The sequence below is a fragment of the Erigeron canadensis genome, chromosome 4, assembly GCF_010389155.1.
Source record: "Erigeron canadensis isolate Cc75 chromosome 4, C_canadensis_v1, whole genome shotgun sequence".
NCBI lineage: Eukaryota > Viridiplantae > Streptophyta > Magnoliopsida > Asterales > Asteraceae > Erigeron > Erigeron canadensis.
This window is the reverse complement of record NC_057764.1, coordinates 28265947-28290922: the sequence shown is the minus strand read 5'-3', so window position 1 is coordinate 28290922 and position 24976 is coordinate 28265947. Positions and strand designations below refer to the sequence as shown.

Below are 24976 nucleotides of genomic sequence, written 5' to 3'. Positions count from 1 at the left end.
AAAAATTCAAGAGTTTTAAAATTTTTCTTAAAATACAAATAACTAAGTATCAATAATATATATATATATATATATATATAGGTATAGTATTAATATATGTAAGCGAACGCAAACGAACACATGTTCACGAACACAAACGAACTATTCTTCACGAACGACGGTTCACGAACATAAATGAACGAACTTTCATGAACAGATTATCGAATGTTCATGAACATAACTGAACGAACGAGAGTTTTGTTCATGTTCGTTCATTTAACTAAACGAATGGACATGAACAAACTTCCCACCGAACGATTCATGTTCATGAACTGTTTAGTTTGTTTACAGCCCTATGGAGGGGGGGTGTTAAGAGTCTTGGGTTTTATCTCAAGCATGTGTGGTTCGAGCTCCACATATTCCCCCGATTAGATGTTACTGTGGTGTCTCAAATGCAAACAGCTAACTACTCATTACTGACTCGTCGTTCAAATAAAAAGAATGAAAATAGAAAAAGTGAAAATGTTCAAAAAATCGTGACTAAATATTACTATACTAGCTCTATTCTATGCTAATCTGATACAAATTTTCAAATCGTTTGATGTTATATATTTTTCAAATTGGATTATGGGCTTCTTCCCCGGTTTAGTTAGTTGATAGATGTGTAGAGAAAGCTTACTAATGTCATTTTTTTTTTGGCTTTATACTTGTTTACATTATAATATATATACTAGATTTTAGACCCGTGTTTAACACTGGACACGAAACTTACGATATTAGATCTTAATACATTTTAAGTAATAAAAACTAATTTTGAAGATATACGGTTTCAAGTGTTATACTTTGCAAGTTGTAGTGCAATAATCATAGGTTCGTCACTGTCATTATTAGCTGAGACATATTAATGGAATTATTTGCTAGTAGTCATTACATAAGGCACATGCTAAACTAATCCTCTAATATAGAATTTTTTGAAACCAGTTATACTCATAATGTGATATTATTATGAAATATAATTAAAAATTAAAATATAAACATACTTGAGATCTTGTACTTGACATTCAAGTATATGTCTTTGATCATGATGCAGACCCATAACACTAATAACTTTATTTTCAATCATCTGTCCTATGATAATTAAATAACAGTTAGAATTGTTTTCATTTTTTTTATAACAATTAGGCCTCTTGATTTGAGTGACAATTGTAACTTTAAACATTAATATGCAAAACTAATATATAAAAAGGGAGAAAATTTTGTATCTCAAGTTGATGGTTAAAAATAAATATAAATTAAGTATCCAGGACTAAAAAGTGTAAATTGTTGATGGAAAACAAAAAAGTGTAAATTAATGAGATTTTTTCTACAAATATTAATATAATAATATATTTGGATAATGGTTATTAGAATTTTTAATTTATAGTTAAATTAATTGATAACATAAGCGGAAGTCAATTTGATAAAATTGAACTATTTGATTGGTTAATAAGTTATTAGTTTAACTGTCTTATAATATATATTAAGATTAAGATGGGGATGGTAATATAAGCATGTAAGGTACATAAGCTTAGGTGTGGACACTCATATATTAATTTTTTAAATCCATAAAATTCATGGGGTCCCAAACATTTATTCATTAAACAACAAATACTAAAAAATTAGTATGTGAGGGGTTTCACACGTAAGCACAGGTACCGGGCAGCCTGTGTTATGGAGAGAAGGTCTTATGGGCCAATCAAAACGCATCGTATGTCAAACTAAAATAAAACGTGCGGTGGCATAACTGTAAATAAATTAAACTTTTGTAAAACACGACCAGCTTGGTCAGCTTGGGTTTTGGGTCATCTTAGGTTTGGGTTGGGTCAGCTTGGGTTTTGGGTCATCTTAGGGTTGGGTTGGGTCAGCTTGGGTTTTGGTCAACTTAGGGTTGGGTTGGGTCAGCTTGGGTTTAGGTCAGCTTAGGGTTGAGTTTGGGTTAGGGTTAGCTTGGGTTTGGGTCAGCATGGGTTTGGGTCAGTTTAGGGTTAGGTTGGGTCAGTTTTATTTGAAGTCAAATTATTTATAGATTTGCCACCGCGTTTTTTTTTAAAGCCACATGTCAACTTCTGGTTGGTTAGAAAAACATTCTTTCTCTTCTCTCCTTAACCCACCTTCTCATCTGATTTCTTTCATATATATATATATATATATATATAGTGAAGTAATCTTAGAAACCCCAAAAATTGTAGGAACATTTAGGGAAAAATTATAATAGGAACCCCAAAAATTGCAGGAAGTTTTAGGAACCTTCTTTAAATTTAGATTATTTACTATATAATTGCTTATACATGTTCTTATAACTACATAACTGCTTATAAATGTTCATATAACTATCTATATACATTTGATCATCACCAATCTCATGAAAACATTAATTTACAAAATATACTTGCATACATGTGATCGCCCTGCATACATGTGCTCGACCTGCATACATATGCTCATAGCATTATTCGTACATATGTGATCATAAAATTCATGTCTTCAAAAATTATATAATGGATGATAATCCATGTCTTTACATAATTGTAAAATTTAAAATTGCACTTAAGTAACTCAAAAATAATCTTCATATAAAGAAAACCTATATGTATATATATTTATCAAACACTAAAGAAGCTGATTATTTTATTATTGTGAATTTGTGATATCAAACAACATAATTAAATTCAAACATTATCTTTCAAGCTACTAATCTAACTTTGATTATTCAAAACGCAAAATCTATTCTTAAAATGTATTTTTAAACACCCTTTAAAAAAGATATAACGTGTAACGTCCATGGTCCAACCTTGTATAATGTCTAACATTGTATAACAATAGTACTTGGAAAATGGGATGATGGACAGATTTTTCGAAGTGGCGGATTATTTTGAGCGTCGGTGGGTTTCAGAAAGGGAAAGAGAAAAGAGATCGATGGCCCCTTTACACATGGTTTGGTATGTTAGGAAAAACCTTTAGCCTATCATAATTAAAGACTAATATCTTATTATAAAAAAAGATGTACCATTATAGTACTCGTAGTCCCTACTTTTCATTAATGTTGATTGACAACACTAAACTTATTACTGTAGTTGTTATTTATAATTTCTATTATATATTATTTGTTATTTTATTATTATTCTATTTGAGCCTTTGTTGGTTTTCACGTCGCGGTCTTAGCGGTGAACCCATGGCTGAATGTTGAGACGAAGCCGAGGTCTTATAGTTTCCCCGAGGTTTATCCTGCCTCGATTGGATCAAATTTTGGTTGTGTCGGTGTTTTCTCGAAACGGAATTTGGAGGTGACGGCTATCATGCGATGTGTGTAGCGATTGCCAACGTGTGAGCGGATGGTGAAAGAAATTTGATGATCCAAATTTGTTGGTGATTATTTTAGGTTCCGGAATTTGATGTATTTTTGATGGGATTTGCTCCATAACTTTTGTATGTATGAGGACATGAAATAGGGATTCATATCCCAACCAAACTTTTTTGGTATCTAGACCACACCTATTATTTGCAGCAATAGTCGCTGCAAATAGTGTGGGCCCCCTGTTTGTAATAACAAATCTGGCAAAAAAATAGCGAGCCCCTGTCAGTAATCGCTGCAAATAGTTGGATATGGACAAAAACACCACTATTTGCAGCGATAATCGCTGTAAATAGTCTGGTTTAATTACCAAAAAAGTGGTCGGGATACCAGCCGCCCATAAAATTTATGAAGGAAGTGAATGTAATTAATTATCGATCATTATTAACTTCATGGGATTTGTGTTAATGGTGATAGGTTTCACGAAATCTGGTTTTGAGTTTTACAAGATCAGACAAAAAAGATAAAAGGAAAAAAAGGAGCTTTTCGATCTAACTCATTGACAGGGACATAATCTTAGGTCCCACGGATGGCGCCGATTTGTTTAACCAAAGAATCACAGGGACCTTCGATCCGGAACAAGGAGGGGTTTTGGGTGATTTATTGGCGATTCCCTTACGGTCAGAGGGCTACGGAGCCACTTTACGCCATTGTATCGGAGGTGTTTGTGTTGGTGGTTGACGATTCTCCATGGGAGAGAAGCCGGCCACCTTTTGTGTGGAGAAGATGAATGTATGTGTTTTCAGGGTGAAGAGAACATATCTCTGTCCCATGATGAGGGCCTCTATTTATAAGGGTAACTCACATTGGGGAATAAGTTAGGTTTAGGGTTTTTTCTCTAATGTTTAGGAAAAGATATGATAGACATATTTATTGGATTTACATACCTTATCATTAATTATATTATATATATTTTAATAGTAAAAGATAAGGAAACGTACCTTTTCTTTAGAAGGAAGAAAATAAGAGATTTCCTCCGTATTTGGGCGAAGCTCTGTTGTCCGTTCCTACGGAGGTGAGCTCCGTTCTCCTGAGGTGAGCTCCGTAATCCTGGCAGAAAGCATCCCTAAGCAGCCTTTGTAATAGCAGATTTCACATACGGAGGTAAAGCTTCGGAGGGGCATATCATCAATAAGCATAACCCATAATCGGGAATCTATGAATCACGGATTCATGAAGTCCAATCCAAGCACAATCAAGCAACAAATCATCATATATGTCTTCCATTAACCTGTTCACCTGAAAAGTGTACTAAAACGTGTCAACATAATGTAGGTGAGTTCGTAGGTTTGAGTAATAAAATCAAGTGTGTCGGGATAACAACCGTTAACGATATACGAGGATTAATAACGTTCAATAACGTGGGCTCAACAACCAAATACGTGAGTATAAAAATACCCATAACGTGGATTCAACAATCCATAACGTGACTATAAAAATACTCATAATGTGAGTATAAAGATACCCATAACGTGGATTTAACAATCCATAACGTGAGTTTAACAACCCATAATGTGAGTATAAAGATACCTATAACGTGGATTTAACAATCTATAACGTGAGTTTAACAACCCATAACGTGAGTATAAAGATACCCATAACGTGGATTTAACAATCCATAACGTGAGTTTAACAACCTATAACGTGAGTATAAAGATACCCATAACGTGGATTTAACAATCCATAAAGTGGGTTTAACAACCCATAACGTGAGCATAAAGATACCCATAACGTGGATTCAACAGTGTATAATGTGAGCATATATGTGTAATAAATGTTTCAATAACACGTATCACAAGCAAACAATTAAGTAGTTATCATCACGTTCAATATCATAGTCAATCGTATTAAACGACAAGCATTTAACAAACGAGTACACTTTCCACCCCAAATAAAGTAAGCCTAGGGGCTACGAAACTCACTTTGAGCGGCTATGACAAGTTAAGATTGAGTTACAAGCATAAGATATTCGTCACACGTTCACAACCTATAGTTATACATGCATACATATCAATATACGTTCATACGTTCACAACCTATAGTTATACATGATTCGAGGCTCGTTTGATCATAAGAATCAAAATGATGTTTGTTGGATGGATATGAGATTAGGGGGGATGTTAGGAATTGTCTTTGGCATTGATTAAACGACTTAAAGACATAAAGGAAGAAAGTGGGCAGCAACATGGGTTTGACTAAAAAGTCAAAATTGACCAAGAACATCCAAACTCTAATTCGGCACTTGAAAATTCGATTTTGTGAGATTCAAGACTCAACTCGACATATAATCAACATGATTGAACATAACAAACATAATCCCTTTCATAATTTCGTTCCATAACATCACTTTAACTCAAGAATCGTTCTTGACCCATTTTGACCTCACAAAACCATAGTTCGACCTAGACCTCGATTTGAAGAATGTTAAGACATGGTTTGAGCATAATTTGGAATAAGTAATGTGTATGAAACTAACCCATACTTTAAATATCATTCCATAACTTCAATTAAGCCTCAAATCCGATTTTGACCTAGATTATCCAAGTTGTAAACCCTAAAATCGACCCATTAAGCTTTTGAACCAAAAATTGACTAAGGGTTGTTTAGGTTAGACTTGAAACATGATTATAAACATAAAATGGTGGATTTGAGATGAGTTTTACTTACCAAAATTACCTTCAAAGAGTCAAACCCGAATTTGAGTTAGACGGAATCTTGGACTTTGACCTTTAAATCCTTGGTATGATGACCCAATAATGAAAGAGACGGTGAATTTAATGTGATTCCAACTTAAAACACAATTAATGATTCAAGAAATTTAGAGAGAGAGGGGGGGAGATGTTGATGTGCATTTTGTGTGTGTGTGTGTGAGAGAGAGAGAGAGAGAGAAAGATAAGAGATTAAAGGTGGGTGAGAAAGAGAAAGGATAAAAGATAAGTGCATGGGGGATGTGGGGCTAGTTTGGGAAAACAAAATAGGTGGGTATTTATCCCATTAATGTCACACAAATAGCTAGTTACCTCGACACGAATATAGTGTAAATGCTTGGGCATAGTTTACACTAAAGTTCTCAAATATTCATTTCCGAAATATAAATTCTTTCAAGTCTAACAACATAAATCACGATAAGTAAACGGGTCAAAACGGCAAATGCTACACTATTACCTTATGTAAATAATCACTATTTGTCCCCAACTAGTCTATTTTCGATTCCAACACTTTTAGACTATTACACCAAGTAAGTAGGCTCTTTATGTCCACTTTTTCTTTTTCGACTCTTTTAGACTATTACCCATGTAATTAGTCTATTTCTGTCTATTTTCCAGTTTTGTCATTTTTAAACTATTACCCATGTAAGTAGTCTATTTCTGTCTATTTTCCAGTTTCGTCATTTTTAGACTATTATCCATGTAAGTAGTCTATTTCTGTCTAATTTCACCACCTTTAGACTACTATTAGAAACAGGAGTTATACGCATGAAAGATGAATCCGAAAAGAAAAGCAAATGTTACATACATAAATAACGAAAGTCAATGGGTCGAAAATAAATTAATCCATTAAATCATGGACTTACATCACAATTAATTATGTTTAATTCACTTTAATACAAGTTAAAAACTCACGAATGTTACAAACAGCCTCATAGGGTAGTAGATAGAGTAGTAATTGTCATTATGCATGTAATCAGATATTCCAAACAAGTATTTTGATGTGTAAAATCGAGTTATAAATTTAAAAACAAGAAATACCAATTAACTGACTACTACACACTCTCAGGCAGTGAACCCGTTCGTATGCAATATACTTTAAAGGTAAGTCTAGGTCGAACACAGGGACTGATTAAAAATAAGCGAGTTTAATGTAGCTTAGAAAAAGAGTTTGGATTTAAGGACTCCCGTCACCTTGGATTTGAAATAGTTAGTTGAATTAAAAAGGTTAGCAATTCCGAATAACTAAACGAAAAGAGAATTTGTATATAAAGATTAATTAAAAGATCATCTACTTCGACTCCATGACACAAATTATTTAGGTTGCATTTAAGTTAAAACCAATTCAATTATGTAGATTTTATAACGAGGTTAGACAAAGAACTCATTAGTTGGCCACCTAGCTTATTACCTTATCCGAACCAATTAACCAATTGCTAAATCCCTAAGATCCGGTTACCACCTTCTCTATCAAGACCTATTTAATTGACGAATTTGTATTGTTATTGTAAACAATCTTGTCTATCGATTTTACCAAACCGTTAACACTTTGAATCCTTATCTATAGTTGTTTATTATCTTGTTACCACAAGTTAACACCTATCAATTTTACCCAATCAACTATAAGTTGTATGTCCCCAGCAAGGCTTATCAAGATCTTCCTTCAATGTTTGACAAGTTTTGACTTTCAATCTTTTTTGACTGCCCTAAAACTTGAGTGCAGTAGTATAAACAAGCTAATTGGATAACCCTGTATACATATACTCGTATATGTTTAGGATAGGATGACCTGTCCAGTGGTTCAACAATGCTGGCCAACATATACAACAATGGAGGCCTGGTGACGGACATAACTCATGTGGTCAGTCGTTGTATCTAATTCTGTTGTCTCGAAAACCCGAAATTCTTTTAATGATTCTTAGATTAGTCATTGCAGACCTTTTAGACCATCTGTTGAGAAATGACAGTGTATCTTCAATCTTTGCTTTTGGTCCCATTTAAAGTTGTTTAAGATGCAGATAGTTGAAGGGCTAAATGGTTGCTTCACTGAAGATGAGGGATCAAAGGTGTGAGGGATAGAACTTCATTATACCGTTATCACACCCGTTATGCCCTGCAACAGATATATCTCAAAAGATATATACACATCAGTATTGAAGAAAAAAGGGGGACAGAAAAAAGAACTACTCCTCTTCTAAATGAGAGTCTGCTGATTAGCATGCCACCATAGTCCCTCATCGTATTCATATTTCTATAACAGATAACTTTTGCTCAAAAAATTCAAATTGTCAAGATGTAGATATATTATGTAGTTTGTCCCTATATGGGTTATCTTTATATTTTCTGTATTTGAACCTAAGCTATCAATAATAAATCTTTTTGATTTCTTCATAAATTTATCTTATTTCCATTATCTTGTTGTTGGTTTTTATTGATTCATAAATCTTTACACCATCCTGAACCAATATCCAGACTATGTATATATAGTATTACAAATACCTGATCACTATTTTTATATAAAAAATTAATTACGAAGTATTGAATACACAAACAAAAGTCACAACACATAATAGGATTCAATTTTAATTCTAGAACCCCACTATTACATACATATATTTTTAAGTGATAGCACGAAAGGACGTAGAGATACAAAAGATTTATGTACAGTAGGGTTCTTGAATTATAGATACAAAATAACCATTTAGCACAAATTGGGCCACATTCTTGTATAGCATTTGCTTTAGCTCCTCATCATTAGAACTGATTTAAACGTGATTCACTAATTGCTTTTGACTTTTGGGCCTAGAATTTTAATAACACTGGAGTCATAAATAATAATTACCTACATTTGGGCCTAGAATTTTAAACACCACTACAGATGTTTGGGTAGTAGAACTAACAAGTTTGGCTCTGTTTGTCAAAAGAGAACCTCATTCAATCATGGTTTTAGATACATTGAATAAGCTCGTGTTACCAAAAGATGGATTAAAGTGTCGTAAGATTAGATTACCTAAACTTAAGTTAACATCATAACTTGATCCTTCATGCGAGATATGAGCTTGAACTTTTCCTCTGCCTCAACTTGCTGACGCATATCAGATTTTTGAGCTCGGTCTGGGTGAAAGCTCAGTAATGCTCTTTTATAAGCTGCACGGACCTGAAACAGTCATATGATATGGAGAGTTTATTAAAAGAAAAATTCACATAGAATGGTTTTCAATAAATTTATCAATATCCTAGAACATTAATCTTTGTGAGAATAATACTCGTATTAAAATACTTAAACTCGTCAACTATTACACATAATGACATGCAAGCCCACAAACTATCTGAATGGGCAATTTTGGTACAAATCGTTAATCGCAAATGTGATGGTTATCATATCTGTTGGAAATGCACATAAAACACAAAGCATGCATCATTAATCTGGCATTGAAGGGATTCTAACTTGTTGATTCACAAAAAAAAGTGTTAATTTTTTTTTATTTCTGTTCATCTTTTTATATCAGAGCATGATGCACACAAGGATACATTTCAAGTAAAGGCGCTTGAATCTTTTTGCTAACTTATGCGGTTGATATAATTAAGTTTAGCTAAAACATTCTCAACAAAAGGAAGAATAAAAGTAACACAATGAGCGCCAATGGCTAAGGAATCTAACGGTAATTCAGTCCATCGATCCATAAAATTACAACCAGAAAACAGAGAACTCACCTGATGTGATGGGACATAATTGCCATTATCAGCCAGAATCCCCAAACCCTGCAATAACGAACCCATATCATGACACGTCATTTCCAGCCTTTTAAGGTCCTGTTGGACTTCAACACGATACATTTCTTTCAAGTTCATGTTTTCCTCGTCCTGCGAAAAATGGAAGAAAACAGAATAAACTTAAAAAAATTTTGAGAACTGGTAAAGACACGATAGAATTAGGTATCATCATGAACACAGGTCGAAGTTCCTGGGAACCTGTTTTTGAGATTCCCTGATTTCTGCAATACGTTGTTTTTGTCTTCTCTCCGTGTCTAACAAACGCATCTTCTCAGCTTTTTGTCTTTTCAGCAAACGGACCTCCTCTGCCTGCAGAAGAAACTATAAGTTTTACACCTAAAAACAGCAAAACAGAAACTCGTGTTCTGCCATGAAAGCTTCAGATGTAACATGAAAATAAAAATAATACATACTTATGAATCTGAGGGAAAAAAAAAGTAACTTGAGTATGCCTTGACCATGTTCTTTAAGTATACCTGAACTTTTAAGGCTCTTTCTCTGGCTAACAGTTCTTCCTTTAATACTCGTTTGTATTCTTCGGTCTCCTTGTGCTTTTCTCTTTCATTAACAATTGAGCTCTCCATAGGAACATCAGCAATAGTGGGATCACGCAAAACCACATTATTAGAAGTCAGAGATATTGCTTTAGACTTATCATTTATGTGCTCAGTAACATGGCTATTATCAACAGTTGCAGCTGCAATGACACTTGCACCATCAACAATTTCGACATTTGACTTTTTCTTCAAAGACGCTTTCTCCCATAGCTTTTGTAGTGTCCCCGCCGAATCTACCATAAGCTCACCATCACCATTACATGACTCACAATCTGATTGAATGTCGCCGCCATTAGAATTGCTGCGACCTCTCCCAGGGTACATCCTTTTCCGCGAGAGATTTTTCTTAGAGGAATGAGCAGGACACTCATCATCATCATCAATGTAAATGTATGACCTCAAATGAACATTCTTGTCACTTTTTAATCTAGTTGAACGCCGTGGCTGTTTAGCATGAGTTTTAGGCATCTCAATCTTAACATCACTGATAGTATCACTGTCCAAGTCTACCAAGACCACGTTATCCGCTTCCCCATCATTGTTGCACTTTTTTAAGGCCGCCATCTCAGAAACTTGTCTGCAAAAGGAGCATACACAGTTAATGAGAATGCGAGCTCCCAATAATAAAAATACACCTATAAGCAGAACATGTGATACACATAAAATTTGCCTAATAAACTGCTAAAAGATCATTAGAAGCACAAAAAATAAGATGATTCAAAAGTTTGGCACAACATAAATTGAAATTACAAGAACACAACTTTATGGTCACAATATGCATCAGACAACTAATAATTACAACAAAAAGAATAAAAAAAAAAAAAAACCTGAAAGTATAAAAAGCTAGTAATCATTCCCTTTCTTTTCAGAAGCAAAATGTCCCTAATGAGACTTCAAAACCACAACCAATTGGTTGATGGGCCAACCCAATACCGCTAGGTCAAAACTCATATTGCTTATTTATAAGTGTATTAATTAATATTTCTCTAGATTACTGTTTCAATTTCAAAATAAATAATCAACATTTATGCCATGTAAAAAGCACCAATAAATTACAAACACATACTATTGCGAGAACCCAAATCAAAAAACCCTAAAAAAGAAGAATGATTACATAGGATTGTATGTAATAAAAATAATGTAGAAATATAAATATATACAATAAAAATACCTGGTGAACTGAAGGTGTTAAAGTTTTGTGACAAGAATGTGAGCCGCGTGACTGACGTTTTTCTTGTTTTTAAATAAATTTATATTGAAATGTTTTTAAAAATGATAAATGGGTTTTGGAGGGGGCGGGAATAACTTTGGGGTCATTTTAGTTCTGTTTAAAATTTTAATTTAGATGTGGTCCCTATATTGCTTATGGATAATATCGGTTAATGTAGATTTTTTTTTTTAATGTGAATTTCGCTTGAAACTTCGTGTTGTGATTCGATAGTGAAAGGTCTTGCATACGTTGTCTTAACCGGGTCCGCATTAAATAGCTCTCTCGAATTAGAAATGTCTATTTCAAATACCCAATGGAAGGAAAAACCTCATACTAATCTGCCCAAAGGCACGACGATTAAAAGGGATAAACTCTGCCCTTCGGACTTGAAGCTGAGTATACCCAAGTCAAGTGATCATGGAAGGACTACCTATATATCTCAAAGTTTGTAGAATGAGGATCGAAACTAAAACCTATAAATCACCAAATAAACTCTAAACTACTACACCAACTCATCAATGATTATCGGTAAATGTAGATATTCAGAAAAATAAAAACAAAGAAAAAGAAAACACTCCTATCTTTGACTGTAATTTTTAAATAGAAAAGGTAATGTTGGGCTATTCTTGATTTCTTATGGGCCATGGGGAACAAGGAAATCAATACTATCTTAGGCCAACCAAATTGGCCCTTCTATATTTCTGATACTTTCAGATATGTATGGACTTCACTCTGTAGCCATAGGGAGGTAAACTGATAAACATATACTGGTATTCTAAACTGATGAATGATTATTTTTACTTTTAAGAGTGAATAACTTCGACTAAGTCCATCAAATTTGGACCTTTTTAAAATTCATTAAACTATCTTCGTTGTGACAAACGCCTTTTAAGGGTGGACGGAGTAATACTGGCACCAATCCGGTACCGGGGGAACACCGTCCCGTGGTACCGGTACCGGTCAGGTGGTGACCGAAGTGGAGACGGCTGTCCCCGGGTGCCTCTCGAATTTTTTGACCGTTAGAAGTATTTTTTTTTTTAAAGGTGGGGCCCACATAACGGTCCATTTTACTCCTTTCCTTCTTTCTTTCCCTCTACTTTATTTTCTTGCCTTTCTGTTTTCTTCTTCATTTCTTTCTTTATTTCATTGTTTTTATATCTATCACACAACACACACACATGGAAAACATGAATCTAAGAAATGTTAAGATGACGATTGGATTTAATCCAATGGTTTCTATGAAGTTAACTTTAAAGAATACTAATCCCTTGTCATTTCCTACAATTAATGCTAAAAATTATATTAATGCCCTATTATGCCTTTTAGAAATTATATGATATATATTATTTTTCTTCACATCCCAACTTGCATTTTATATATGTTTTGAATTGATACAGTTTAAATAAATATTACTTTTTACAGAGTATATATTATTGATCTATTTTTATTTATTATTATTATTATTTTAAATACAAAGTAATTTACACAGATTAATCATTCGACTCTACATGAGTGATGACAATAAAAAGAAAGTTTGATTCAATAAAATACTACGTAGAGATACCAATAAAAAGATAACCTGACTCAATCCATATCTATTTAACAACTAGTTAATTAACCCGGGTTTAACCCGGGTATATTAATAAAATTTTGAAAATAAAATATATATATTAAAAAATATATGTAATGTTTATTATTAACCTAATGAATTAACTAACACAATAATAATTTATAAAATAAGAGTAATTATTACATTAGGTAATTAAAAAAAGCATTTTATTTATAATATTATATAGGTCTCTAATTCTTTATTAAACATTTAAAGGGCTATTTTTAATGAAAATAATACAAAGTATATATGACATCATAATTAAAAAGAAAGTATTCTAAAATAAATATGGGTTTGCCACATCAAAAATTTTCCAAAAATACTTATATACAACAATTTTGTTTTATTTATAATAGAGATTCAAAATTAGTGTTAGGCTTAAATTGTTAGGCTAATAATTAAGCTAATCTTTTTAGGCTAATTATTATTTCTCTTATCCATGTATGATGGAAGGAAAATGATAAATCCTCTTAACCAAATAGCCTAATAATCCTTTTAAAACATTAAGAAAGGGACATGTGGTATTCACTAATTATTTTTATTAATCTTGTCCCGTGACTTTTCCACGTGTCATTATCTCATCATTAGGAGGATTATATGGCTATTTGGTTTGGAGGATTAAACGCATTAAAAAATTTATAATTATGACATTTATTAGCTAAAAGAAAACATTAAGTATATATCTTCATAAAAAACTCTATATAACATTAACATAATAATAAATTATACCGAGAATGTTAATTTATTTTAAGTTCATTAGTTTGTTATTAAAAGAACACTTAAACAAAAATAAAATAATTACCATAAATGTAAGTTGTCCAATATCCTGTTTTTGATAATATTAAAAATTTTAAACTTTTCTTATTCTTAACTCTTCAAGAAAGAATATAATTGACGAAGAAAACTCATGTCATAAAAAATTATGAACTTAACATCAATATTATATTTCTTAAATAGGTTAAGTAATCACATTGAAAGAACACAGCAAAAATTCATTTTGAGCTTGCAAAATACCATCAATATCTTAATAATTTGAATGAATCACCTACACATTAGCATGCAAAAGATCACCCCTTAATTAATCACGCAAGAAAAATAATATACAAATTATCTAAAAATTAAGATATCCAAGTTGAATTGGGGTAATTAGTCTAAAAATTAGAAAGAATTTATTACTCTAGATAATACTTTAATTTAAATTATATGATAAAACCTTTAAAAAAGTCTCGTATATATATATTAAGTTTAATTTATTTATTAAAAGAAGTTACTTAAATAAAATTGCAAACTAAAATATCACGATATGTGAAGTTTAATTTATATTAAAAAAAAAGGACACTTAAATAAGAATGCAAACTATTGAGATAAGTTTATATTCCTAAGGGTTTGTCATTAAAAGTTTACTTCATGCATAAAAAGTAGTATATATATATCAATAACTGTTCTTCTGAATTTTCGCAAAACAAAGTATAAATTTTAATGTATCAAATTAATTAATACTGACAGCCTTAAGGGCTGTCATAAACAAAACTCTAAAGTTATTATAAAATTAAAATTCACCACATACATACTTTTTAAATAAATAAATTATTAAATTTATTTAAATTTGCCAAATAAGAATATCATTTAAGATTAAATGAGACATTTAAATAAAGAATATTTATCTAAAAATTTATAAATAAGCAAAAGTCTTATTTATAAGCTAGATAGAAGTGATATCATCTCTTAGTTAGATAGATAAATTGAACTACGACAATGTATGCGTTTCCAAAATATATATATATATATATATATATATATGACAAAGTTGTGCGGGTTTCGATCCTTGTTATCTTACAAGATTCGTTATAATGACATCTTCCCCCATTAATTATGCATAGTTAGTTGTACAAAGTAGTGATTAGCCTAACCTATTATTTTTATATTATCCTTTAGCTATTAAACTAACATCCTCATTTTCTAATGTTTTTTTTCTTCTATGAACTTGTGTGATCCTACCCATTTTACGTGCAGCATAGTTGTCGACTCGTAAATCTCGACTTGACTCGAAATCTGAATTTTCGACTCGTAACTCGAAATGTGACTCAAATCGTAAAAGTCATGATATTAGAAAATGTATATTTTTATAATTATGTGCAGGTATTTATTATAAACATATTGTAATGTATTAATATATTAAGCTAAAAATAGAAAATACAATTAAAATCAAATCAAATTTAATAGCATACAAAAGAGTTATGTTTAACAAAAATTAAAAAATTATTTTGTGACTCATGACTCGACTCGTGACTCGGACCGACTCGCAACACAAAACACGAATCATGTTACGAATCAGGAGTAAATCGAGTCATTCCATCGAGTCGTCTCGTTTTCTCTTTGTTTTGACTCGACTTGTGACTCATACGAGTTTAACAACTATGCGTACAGGACGACTCACGTTCCAAGCCTAGAGTCATAGCTTGTGAACCTGCATCACAGTCAGAGTTTATGCCAAAGATATTACTTGTGAGCTCTCTGTTGAAAATATAATTGATCACACAAGTCCTTGTCAATTCACATTACCCTAAAGCAGTAAATTATATTTAAGATAAGTTCTTAACGAATGTATGTTGGAACCACATTAAATGTGACCGTAACTAATTGTTTATCATTCGTGATATGATAATTGACGATAACTAAAATCCCTATGTCTAGTAAATATACGATGAACGTATTTACTCTTAAAGACATAATATAAGGTTTCCCATTGAATGATTGGAACTACAAGAACTTATATTGTACATACTAAAAACCATGGACGAAGTTGTAAATGCTCTCATTATAAATAGAGAGTCATTTACAACATTATGAGTCTAAATCTCCATATATTTTTGTGCGTGTTTTTCACTCCTAAATCCGGTTCTAACAAAACCGAACTCATATCCATCTAAGAACAATCATCTCGTTTTGGGAAACTAACAATTAATGACAAATATTATTTTTTTTACGGGGTCATTTGGATTTTCGGGTATACTTTATTGTTATTATCATATTTTAGAGGAATCATATTTTATCTAATAACGTACTCGTGAGATAAGGAGCATTGTACTTGGATGGTCAAATTAAAACATTGAAATATCTAAGGGTCAGTTTGTGTTTTCCATGTGAGTAAAGATTTGTACAAACATGCATGCACATGATCTTCTCCTAATCATTTTAAACTGAAGTCAATTACCATATTGCATTGAGTAAGGGGTGTTTGGGATTGATTTTTTTTTTTTTTCACTTTGGGTCCACGGTAGATAATGTGGAACTCTACATCACACATTAGAGTAAAGCTTTACGGGGATCATAGTCCAACATAAAGCATACATAAAAGAAATGGATTTCTTCCAATCATTTGAAGATTATGTCTAAATATCAACAAATTATATACCTTTTTAAAATTCTATTCAAACAAGGATTTTTCTAATGACGGCTTAAGGGCTATCATTAATCCGCATAAAAAAACATATCCTTTCTGTATCAAGAACGCATCCTAGGTTTCATGATAAAAGTACAACTAATTTACGTACGTTTAGTAAAACCTTTCAAACAAAATATAAGTCACAGGTACTTTGTTAGATCAAAATTTGTAGTCAAACAAGAATCTTGGTTAGACTTCTATCCCTATATTCGAAAGATTCACTTTTTGGACCAAAAGACATGGACCATTTAATCACTTTGACCATACACAAATGGCTCTAGGGCTCTCGTAGAGACCATTGGGTTGGGGGTGGGTTAAGAGGTGTGCTAGTGGGCAGTGGCAGAGACTATGCCTTTATTATGGACACCCTAGCTAGGTTTAGAAGTACATCAAAACCATTTTGGTTGACGCACCAGCACTATGATATTATAGTGTAGTTGACAATATAAATGGGTCATATAGGTTATGTAAATGTGGGTTTTGATCAAAACAAGTACAATATATGACCCGCTTCCTTTTTAGCTATTTTTTTTATTGCCATTTTGACCCGTTAGTGATCAACTGTGACGAAAAAAAGAAAATAGACTCATTCAGTAGTAAATGGGGTTCGGATACAACTATCATGTGCAACGGCTGCTTGAATTTTTGTAGCTGATAGAGATGTTTAAAGTTGTGTTTAATTTCATATAACTTACAGAATCTTCACCCAAAACAAAAATATAAATTAACATGTAAGTTTATCCTCTTTTAGAGCTTTCATTGAACTCCATTGCAGTTTAGGCATAACAATATGTAAACGGTGTATTTTAAATTTTGTGTAGACAAATGCTTCAGCTGATACAAGCCTAACCTAGGTTTGAGATTTACGCAAATCGTGGCCGAGTTTTGAACTTTCCAAACTTGAGAAGTCATTTCAACACTAAGTTCACCTGTCTTTTCTGGACCAAGCCAATAGTCGGCGCTAATTTGGTACATCAACAAAAAAAAAAAAATTATTCACATTACACATAACAAGTGGTTCGACATATACCATATACACCACCATCAAAATGTCACCATCTATGATTACAATGTTCAAAACATTTGACAAACGTTCGTACAATCCGAATGCAAGACATCGTACTATTATACCATCAATTACATGATAGTATGCTGGAAAATAAGAAACATACTGAAAATAACATCATGGCTGACTTGGTTCTGGTCAATGAGTGGCTGCTGGAATCTAACCACAAACTAATTTTACATGTGTGACCTTTCATTTCAACTTGCCCTGGAATTGTGGCAATAAGATCCACAAGATTCAATCATAATGTACTAATACAGGTTCCATTAACCCCACAAGAATAGAATCAAGAACAAACCCTCCATTCACACAAATTGCCACGATAAACAAGTTGAATTACAATGAAGTGACTAAAAACTAAGATTTTCATATTTACAAATAGTATTTACAAGTTTTACCAAAAGCCTAGGAGTACATCACGAATTCAAGAGTATGATCGAACAATCCCGAAATTGCAAAAAGATTTGGTCTTGAAAAGGCCACGGAAAAGGAACCTATTGGGAGATTCTTGAGGACTTTGGCTTATGTCACGCGGGTTGCCTTTGACTTTTAGTATTGTTTGCCCGATTTCTTTCCTGATAGAATCAATGATCTTGGGATCGATGGGGTACCCTGAAGCATCACGAACATAGAATGTGTTCATGGCTTTTCCTGCCCGTGTAGCCACCTCAGCTCTTGTGACAGTGAGGCTATTCTCTCGGAAAATACGAGTGACATCAGATAACAGCCCAACTCTGTCTTTTGTGCATAGTTCTAGCTTTAATCCCTAAAGCAAAACAAAATTTTATCAAGATAATTTATTCGTTTAAATGCTAACTACTCAATAATATAAGATTATCCTAAATGAACAACAACTTGATATAATAATACGATTAAAGAGACTTCACAATTAAATGTTACAGAGATCGGCTAATATCCTTACAAAACCGCATTAGCCTACATCAATTTGACTATACCTAATACATGAAAGAATCAAGTTTCACAAGAACAAGATGAAAAACATAATCAAACAAAATGAAGCATTTTTATTTTAAGAATCCGGACCATCAAAGTTAGAACTTTAACTTAAGAACTTGAGATGCAAGAACCCTTCAAAGCATTCTTTAATCACTCAAGACACAACCAAGTGCTGTGAAAAAACAATCAGAAATGATAATATGCTCAAAAGTGGCATATTTCTGATGGTGTTTACCTCGGAAACTCTTCTTTCAATGGCAGCTTCAAGGCATTGAATCACTCTTTGTCTCTCTGCGTCTGAATTCACAGGGAAACCATCCGTATGTCTAATACAATATTCCTAAAAAAACAAAACACACAGGTAATTATCTTCTAAGTTACATATTATATGAAAAAATTCCAACAAACATTCAATCTTCACAAACCTGATAAGCCTGTTGCCCGTCGGCGTCAACATTTCCATGAAACACAACATATTCCATATCAGTTAATGTGCAAATAATATCAAACAAAAGTTTTGGCCTATCTTTACACCTTATTGTGACCACTGAATAATCCTTATCATACCAATTAACAACCTTTACATCTGGCCTTTGTTTCTCACTACACCCCTCATTTAATCTCTCATAGTCTCTATCAGCAAACATCATTTGGTGCAGCCGTCTCTCGGTGTGGGTCACGCCACAAGAGACCACGATTTTAGCTTCATTACCTTTGTTACTACCTCTAAGTACATTGCAAAGCATTTTCTTTATAGTAGAAAGTTTCTCTGGGTCCATAATAGCCAACCCCGTCTCCTCATCCGTCACTTGCAACACGGAAGCAGCTCGTGTGTTGTGGGTCCACACCTCACCGTTTAACACGTTACACTTTAAGTGTGTAAGGACTGCACATAGTTCAGATAATAGTCCTGGTCTATCACTTCCTATTAACTCGATTACTGTATGGTCTGTTGAGGATGTCACCCCAATCGAATCCATTGATGTCGTGAAGCTAGTTTCCGAGCCAAGAGCCTAAAAAAAAGTCCAATAAACCATAATCATATGGAATATAGACGCCATTATTGTCTCCATAAACACCCTAAAAAGAAACTTAATTTCTTGCATACCTTTTGAATGTAATCCAAAACTTCTTCATCAGTAATTTTGTTCCCTTCTTGATTAGTGACATTGAAAACTATTCAAGAAAGACGAAAACTATCAGTATTACTATAAAAATAGACATGGATTACTAATAAAGATTATAAAGTTTTGAACTTTACCATCCATAAACCATCCTCCATCAGAACTAATGTAAGCTTTCGTGACGATAAAATTAAGATCAGTAAGAACTTGTACAACTTCCAAAAGTATTCCATGTTTGTTAGCACTATCAACCTAATTATATCACCATAAATTTAATACTAAATGAACTAACAAAAGTTTTAAAAAATCATATATCATTATAAGGAAAAAAACTCGAAAAGATACCTGTATAATGGTTGCATTTTTACAGGATTCGTTATCGATTACAACTCTAGGCGGATTCATTCGTCGAATAAACTTCTCATATTCATCCTCCATGTTTCCAGAATAGCTCATACTACAACTCTCTGAATTAAGTCATCAAATAGACAAACATACAATTACAAACCACACATAAAAAAGATACTTAATTAGGTGAAAAAAGATATTTAGCAATCAGAAAAATACTATCACTAAAGAAGGAATGTGTTTGCATATAAAAGAAAGAAAGAGTGTATTGTAAGTAATTAGGAATGTGTGTCAAAAAAAAGGAAATAAAAGGGTCACAGCAGAATAATTATTGAAGATGAAGATTTAATTTTATATCTCAAAAGAGGGATGATTCCTACCCAACACAATTTTACCATTGCATATACTGTTGTGTATGGAAAATATGTGTGGAAAATATGTGTTGTGCCGTATATATAATGTATAAGATAAGATTAAATCATACTCTATACGTCCCAAAATAATTGTCCATTTTTTAAAAATGGTTGACACATATTTGGTTAATTTTATGTGAACATATAAGATTATGGAATTACATATATACTTGCTAAAATGGTAAAGTATAAAATGTCATTATTTTGGGACGAAAAGAATAATATTCTATGAAAAGTAAATAGAAACAAAAGATACCAAGAACAAGAAGGCCAATAGAAAAGAGCCTTAAGCCACCAAAAAAAAGCCAATATTTATGTTTCTCTGTCTTTGTGTGGATTTAGTGGGCCATTTTTTAAATGCATAACAAAAAGAATCTCAGAATTTTCAAATACCAGACATTCAACTATTTCAATAACAAATCACTACCAAAAATATATTGTATATCCATGTGTGTGTGTGTATAGATATGTATAATATATTGTGTAGAGAAGGAGATTGAAGAAAATAAGACATACCCATGATTTATAAGCTGTGTTATTGAAAAGGGTCACTAAAAAGTTAAGAACTTTGTATGGAAAACAGAGGAAAACAGAGCAAAGAAGCCCAAAAGAAATGGTGTGCTGTAAATTCTGTGTGTTTTATTCTTTCCTTGTTTTTCTGAAAGCTTTGTGAATAAAGTTTGGTTTTTGAATTCAGGGGTGGGAATTTAAACAGGGAGAGTTCCCAGAAATGATTATGGGTCGGGTCGGATCGAATATTGGACAGGAGCACATGATCTGGTGTATGTTAGTTGGGTAGGTGAGGGTGTGACTAATGTACACTTGAGGTGAAATTATGTGATTTTACTTGGTCACGTGGTGGGGAGATGAATGTAAGATCTCCAATGTTTTTGGAGAGAGAAAGAAAGATCTCATGAAAATGACTTGTTATTAGAAAATATATATACTTGAAATATATACGCTTTTATTGACTTTTGAAAATGTTAGTTTGGGTTTGGTAAGTTAACTGTCAATATTTGGCAAATCGGTAAGAATTGATACGTTTTTTCGTGACTCGTTAAGGTGTCAATTTTCCAAGCCTTTAAGATGTCAAAATCCCTTATTTTTGTGGCAAATCGGTAAGAATTTTACTGTCAACATATGAGAACTTAGAGCGCGTTTGGTTCACAGAATATTTTTTGAAAGAATGGAATCTTTCGAAGGAATTGGAATATGAAAGAATGGAATTTGACAGAATGTTTTTGATTTTTAATAATTTAAGTGACGAAAGGAATAAAATTTCTTCCTACATGCCCAAGGAATGAAGATTACATCAAATGATGGAATGTTTACATTCCTACGGAATGAGATTCCTTCTTCTTTGAACAACCAAACGCACTAAGGAATGGAATTCAATTCATTCTATCAGATTCAATCAAAATTTTGTGAAACAAACGCGACATTAGTATGTTGCATCACAACTTTCCAAGCCTTAAAGATGTCAAAATCCCTTATTTTTGTGTCTCGCCCACTCATCCAAAGTTTTTTTTTCAAAACATAGGCATCATTGGCACCGCTAACCCAAACATATTTCTACAAACATGGAAACATAAAAAAAAAAAACAATAATAATAGAGAACATAAATTAAAAAAAAAAAAAAAAAAAAAACATGAAAACACAAAAAAAAATTGAAAAATAAAAAATGAAAAAAAAAGGATAGAATTACCATGCTATTGTAGATGTTAGTAAACTCAGACAATACCGGTTGAATTTTCTTCCATTTTGTGTGGACTTGATGATATGAACGTTGATTATTTTTTGGAGGGTATCGTAGGGTACATGAATCCTATTCCAAAATGATTTATACTTCTGTTTGATGTTAGGATCCGTTGAGATATGAAAGTAACATTTCGCCAACAATATCTTCATCCTCGTCACCCCAACTAATTGATGGCATTCTTGTTTTTCTTTTCCTTTTTCTACGAGCGGCTGAGGTGACGCCTCCACTTCATCACTATTGGTGTCTCGCACATTATCAAATGATTCGTCAGGTTGCACCTCGTCTTCATCCTCAACAAGTGTGACCGTTGGCACGGACCTACATAGTTGAAAATGGTCCGTTGAGACTTCTACAGGGAAATCATCATTTGGTTGACTTCGGCTTTGACTTTGGTAGAAAAAATGGTCATTTAAGTATTGGAAAATGTTGTCATCGGGGGTTTGAGTTGATGAACACTCCGTAGTGTATTGTTGTTAGATGGGTTTGTGGTGGTGAAATGGTTGTTGATTTTGTGGTGTGTAACTCTTGGCTCATAACTTTCTTGATGTTCTTTTGTTGGTAAGAATCATTTTGATGAGTGAATGAAAGATTGAAAGTGATAATGTAGAAGTATGAAAGAAGCGAAAAGATTGAATGATAAAAAAAAAAGATAAAAGATTAAAGATATTTATAGTTGTTAAGGTGGAGGGTAAGTCATTTAGGTGCAATTTTAAATTTAACAATTATATAGACACATGGATTATCCTCCGTTATATAATTATGTGTAGACATGAATTCCATGATCATATGTACATGAATAGTGTTATAAGCATATGTATGCAGGTCAATCATATATATGCAAATAGTTTAAAAATAAATATTTTAATGATATAGGTAGTTATCAAACTAGATTTATGCACGTGCCAAATACACGAATTGTTTATAACATTTAAAGATAAGATAAATGATTAAATACATAAATTGAAATGTAAAAAATATAAGTAAAACAAATTTAAATGGATATATTTCTAACACATTGAACAAATATATTGTATTTCATTTGTTGAAAAACTTTTTTGTAAACAATATTTCATATGTTGGCTTTTTAATTAATTAAATGATAAAAAAAAATTTAAAAATCTTTTTAAGTTGATAGCTAAAAGCTGTAATAAATATAAATTAAGTATTTATGGTTAAAAAATGTAAATTATTGATTAGAAAACAAAAAAGTATAAATTAGTGAGTTTATTTTTACAAAAATTAATATAAATACTAATATAATAATATATTTGGATAATGATTATTAGGTTTATGATGACATAAGTAAGAGTTAATTTGATGAAATCAACCGATGTGATAGATCAATAAGTTATCCGTTCAACTGTTTATTATTATTATTATTATTATTATTATTATTATGTGAAAATGATTTATACTACAAACTTTACATAAGTTTAGGTACTGTCACATTAAAAAAAGTTACAGATTAAACCTTTGAATTTGATAAACATACATAACCCTCTTGAATTTTACATAAACCCCCCCTGAATTTTACATAATCTTCTCTACTTTACCTAAGATAGGTACTATATGCTTAACTAACATTTTCCATATTATTATTATTATTATTATTATTATTATTATTATTATTATTATTATTATTATTAAGATGTACAGTAGAACCTCCATAAATTGATATTCGATAAATTAATAAACTTGATAAAACTAATAATTTGTCTGATCCCAACTTTGGACCAGTACAAAATTGGACCTTAATCAATAAAATAATAAGATAATAATTTTTTTTGAAATCACAGTGTATTTATATTGGTTCCAACGAAACTATAAATTAATAAGTACTAAAATATTTCACATTTTAGTATAAAATGATATATAATCACTTGTTTTTTTTGTAGAACTTTAAATCTATATTGAGTTTATTGATAAATCTCATCAAACTCAAGAATGCAATGTAACTATGGAAGAGTTTCGGCATTGTTTACTCGTATTGTAACAATCAGTTGTGAACAATTCTACTATATTTAAATCACCCTCAACTTCGCTATCAACCGGATTTTGAATGGTACCCGTCACAATTTCTCTAATATTTTAAACCTCATAACATGTATTATTTTCACTGGCATAATTTAGCGAGTGATTCACATCTATTTTATGTTGATAATGCATACGGGTAATCACGGTTTCATACTCACGAACGTCTTCTTCAAAATTTACATCATAAAACATCTTTAAACTAATAAATTATTAATTTATCGATATAATAATATCTTGTTAAATTGATAAAATGTGTTGGTTCCAACATTATTAATTTATAGAGGTTTCACTGTATATCGAATTATCGACACCCATGCAAGGGTTCACATTTTTTTAAGTATCGTATGAATGCATATATGTAAGCGGTATATGATTTTATATTATGTATCAGTGTTTGGCATTTGAAAAAGGTCGAAAGTTGAAGAATCGGATGCACGCACGTATAGGTCTGTCGTAATGGTCACTACGGTCCTCTTTTATCTCTTGCACATGCGTCCCCCGATCTTAGTTACTTCTACTTTTGATCCATTTATGACCTCCTTTTTCTTTGCAAACCTACTACTATCTTGTGTACTTTTTTCTTACATATATCATGAATTGA

The 24976-nt window shown here is 32.1% G+C and overlaps 2 protein-coding genes across 2 annotated transcripts; both read right to left on the bottom strand.

The window, feature by feature from the left end:
• Nucleotides 1–8987: 8987 nt before the first annotated feature.
• LOC122594819 lies at nucleotides 8988–10811 on the bottom strand. Its single transcript, XM_043767129.1, has 4 exons — nucleotides 10329–10811; nucleotides 10051–10161; nucleotides 9793–9942; nucleotides 8988–9235 (listed from the first exon to the last, which is right to left on the bottom strand). The coding sequence occupies exons 1-4, from the start codon at nucleotides 10731–10733 to the stop codon at nucleotides 9095–9097; spliced, it is 807 nt and encodes a 268-aa protein (XP_043623064.1). The 5' UTR covers nucleotides 10734–10811; the 3' UTR covers nucleotides 8988–9094.
• Nucleotides 10812–18020: 7209 nt separating this feature from the next.
• On the bottom strand, nucleotides 18021–21154 carry LOC122596689 (ACT domain-containing protein ACR4-like). Its single transcript, XM_043769308.1, has 7 exons — nucleotides 21098–21154; nucleotides 20166–20287; nucleotides 19958–20072; nucleotides 19805–19872; nucleotides 19122–19709; nucleotides 18932–19036; nucleotides 18021–18505 (listed from the first exon to the last, which is right to left on the bottom strand). The coding sequence occupies exons 1-7, from the start codon at nucleotides 21099–21101 to the stop codon at nucleotides 18164–18166; spliced, it is 1344 nt and encodes a 447-aa protein (XP_043625243.1). The 5' UTR covers nucleotides 21102–21154; the 3' UTR covers nucleotides 18021–18163.
• Nucleotides 21155–24976: the final 3822 nt, after the last annotated feature.

Coding starts and splice junctions, on each gene's coding strand:
- LOC122594819 (XM_043767129.1), bottom strand. CDS start 10,733: ATGTACCCTGGGAGAGGTCGCAGCAATTCTAATGGCGGCGACATTCAA. Junction 9,943..10,050: donor TCAGGGAATCTCAAAAACAG/GTTCCCAGGAAC, acceptor CATTTTTCGCAG/GACGAGGAAAACATGAACTT. Junction 9,236..9,792: donor ATTATGTCCCATCACATCAG/GTGAGTTCTCTG, acceptor TGACTGTTTCAG/GTCCGTGCAGCTTATAAAAG.
- LOC122596689 (XM_043769308.1), bottom strand. Junction 20,073..20,165: donor AAAATGCAACCATTATACAG/GTATCTTTTCGA, acceptor TGATATAATTAG/GTTGATAGTGCTAACAAACA. Junction 19,873..19,957: donor TGGAGGATGGTTTATGGATG/GTAAAGTTCAAA, acceptor TTTCTTGAATAG/TTTTCAATGTCACTAATCAA.